The sequence below is a fragment of the Myotis davidii genome, unplaced genomic scaffold (genome assembly GCF_000327345.1).
Source record: "Myotis davidii unplaced genomic scaffold, ASM32734v1 scaffold566, whole genome shotgun sequence".
Taxonomy (NCBI): Eukaryota; Metazoa; Chordata; class Mammalia; order Chiroptera; family Vespertilionidae; genus Myotis; species Myotis davidii.
The window spans coordinates 61,486-63,654 of record NW_006296617.1 but is presented as its reverse complement, the minus strand read 5'-3'; the positions used below and the strand labels follow the sequence as shown (position 1 = coordinate 63,654).

General features: G+C 59.3%; 1 protein-coding gene across 1 annotated transcript in view; it reads right to left on the bottom strand.

Annotated features, from left to right (window-relative positions):
• LOC102771462 (serine/threonine-protein phosphatase 5) overlaps positions 1-2,169 on the bottom strand; it is a 33,366-nt gene that overhangs the window by 25,003 nt on the left and 6,194 nt on the right. Inside the window, exon 2 of the mRNA XM_006772018.2 lies at positions 1,405-1,646. Within this exon, the coding sequence (XP_006772081.1) occupies positions 1,405-1,646 (242 nt within the window). The remainder of the gene's footprint in view (positions 1-1,404; positions 1,647-2,169) is intronic.

The window sequence follows — 2,169 nt, the reverse complement described above, 5'->3', positions numbered from 1 at the left end:
CCCCCCCCCCCCCCCCCCGCCCCACTGTCCTTCTGGGTTACTCATTAGTGACCCTCCAGCCCCAATGACCTTTACTCACACCACTTCAGAGCCCCACGGCCACTCCTCTTGTCACCATGCCTGACGAGGGAGGATACCAGGATGGGGAGAGGATGGACGGAGGAATGGCTTGGGCGCCCAAGCTAACAGGGACTCTGTTCTGTTGTCCCTTCCCTCATCCTTGGGGCGTCACCCAGCATCCTCCTCCACTGTGTCCCTGTCTCTAAATGACCCGCTCCCTGCACACCTCTGCCCCCACCCTGACACAGGTGTTCTCTGGCCCGAGGCTTGGCTCAGCGTTCACTGGCCTGAAATCCACCCTCCACCCGAGGCCAGCGGCCAGTCTGACCAGGATCCCTCCAACTGCAGCCTGTGCCTCTCAGGCCCCCGGCGCCCTCCCCACACAGCAGAAGCTGCTCAATGTGTGCAAGAGCGAAGTGGAAGGAGGTGTGTGTGCACTGAGGGCAGAGTAAGAATCCACTCCACAAATACTGACTGAGCCACTGCAGGGCGCACCATCCCCATGAACAGAACAAATGAGCCCGACTCTCAGGAAGCTAACTCTCCGAGGCAGGGGAGACGGGGCTGGCAGGCCGGGCTGCCCGGGTTCAACTCCCAGCTCTGCCACCCTTCCACTGGCTGCATGTTGGTGGGCAGGTGGCTCACCCCTCTGGGCCTCCGTCTCCTCTGTACAACGGGGTAACCAGTTCCCACTCCAGAGCCACCATTCATTCAGCCAAGTGATGTGAAGGCTGCAGAAGGTGCCTGGCACGAAGGCATATATGTACTCTGTGGGTCCTTCCGACTATCATCATTACTATTATCTGGGCAATTACAGCGGGAATGGCAGGTGACCGAGGGGTCCCGTCCCTCATCACAACGCATGCCCCACTTGCTCTGCCTCTAGAGCCATGACCCCACTCCAGTTCCTCCCAGCTGCATGGGTTCTGCTTACATGCTCGCCTCTGAACCGTCAGCTCCTCTGAAGAAAGGCTGTGGCTCTCATTCAACAGAGAGAACCACAATAATCCTAACAGGACACGCTCAGAGAACACTGACCGCGTTCAAACACCCGAAAAGCAGAAACTCGTTTACTCTTCATGGCACCCCATAGGGGTCGGTCCCGCTGCTCTCCCGTCTCACAGATGTGGAGGAGAAGGCACTGAGGGCCAGGCAGAGCCGGATATGAACCCAGGCAGTCGCTCCAGGACAAGGGGCCTCACGCTCTTGCTGGATGAGTAGATGCTGAGTAACTCGTGAATGGCCTTTTCCCACCTCCCCCTCCAGGCATGCACAGCGCACACCTTCCCCTGCCCGCCCATCGGCCCTCAGCATCCACCTGGCTCAGGCGGCTGCCCGGCTCACCGTCTCGTAGTCGCGCAGGGCGGCTCGGAACTTGCCCAGCGCCATGTTGCTGGCAGCCCGGCGGTAGTAGCCCTTAATGTACTTCTTGTCCATCTCGATGGCCCGCGTGGCATCAGCCAGCGCGTAGCCATAGCACTCAGTGCGCAGGTAGGCCAGGCTGCGGTTGCCATAGTAGATGGCATTGCTGGGGTTCAGCTCGATGGCCTGGCTGTAGAACTTGATCGCGTTCTCGTAGTCCTTGGCTGTGGAGACAGAGGAGGAGGAGGCATGAAGCAGGGCCGCTGCCCCCGCAGGAGGACAGGTCCTAGGCTGGGCATGGGCCCGGTCTCCCCATGTACAGATGGGGAAACTGAGGTCCAGAGCTGGACTCAGCAATGTCTCTTCCACCCGCCCCTCTTCCCTGTCCCGACTGTCCCACACTAACATAGGCCTCGTCTCATGACCAAATCTCCAGGACCCAAGGTCATTTCCACACACCCGTCCTCCCAACCATGAGTCCTCCAGGCCCAGGCCAGTGACCTTCTTCCAGGACCTCAGGAGGGTCTCACTGAGTCCCCCCATGGCCCAGAGAGGTCATGCTACTGAGATATAAACCAGCAAACACGAATATGCCCTGAGCCCCTCGACTGTCCAGCCCTCAGAGCAAGGACACAAGTCCAAAGAGGGGGCCTAGGACACGAAGTGGGGAAGGAGAAGGAAGCTACTTGGTCCTCAATAAGAAGGGACATATCAGCCAAGACCCAAGAAAGTGACAAACCAGACTGA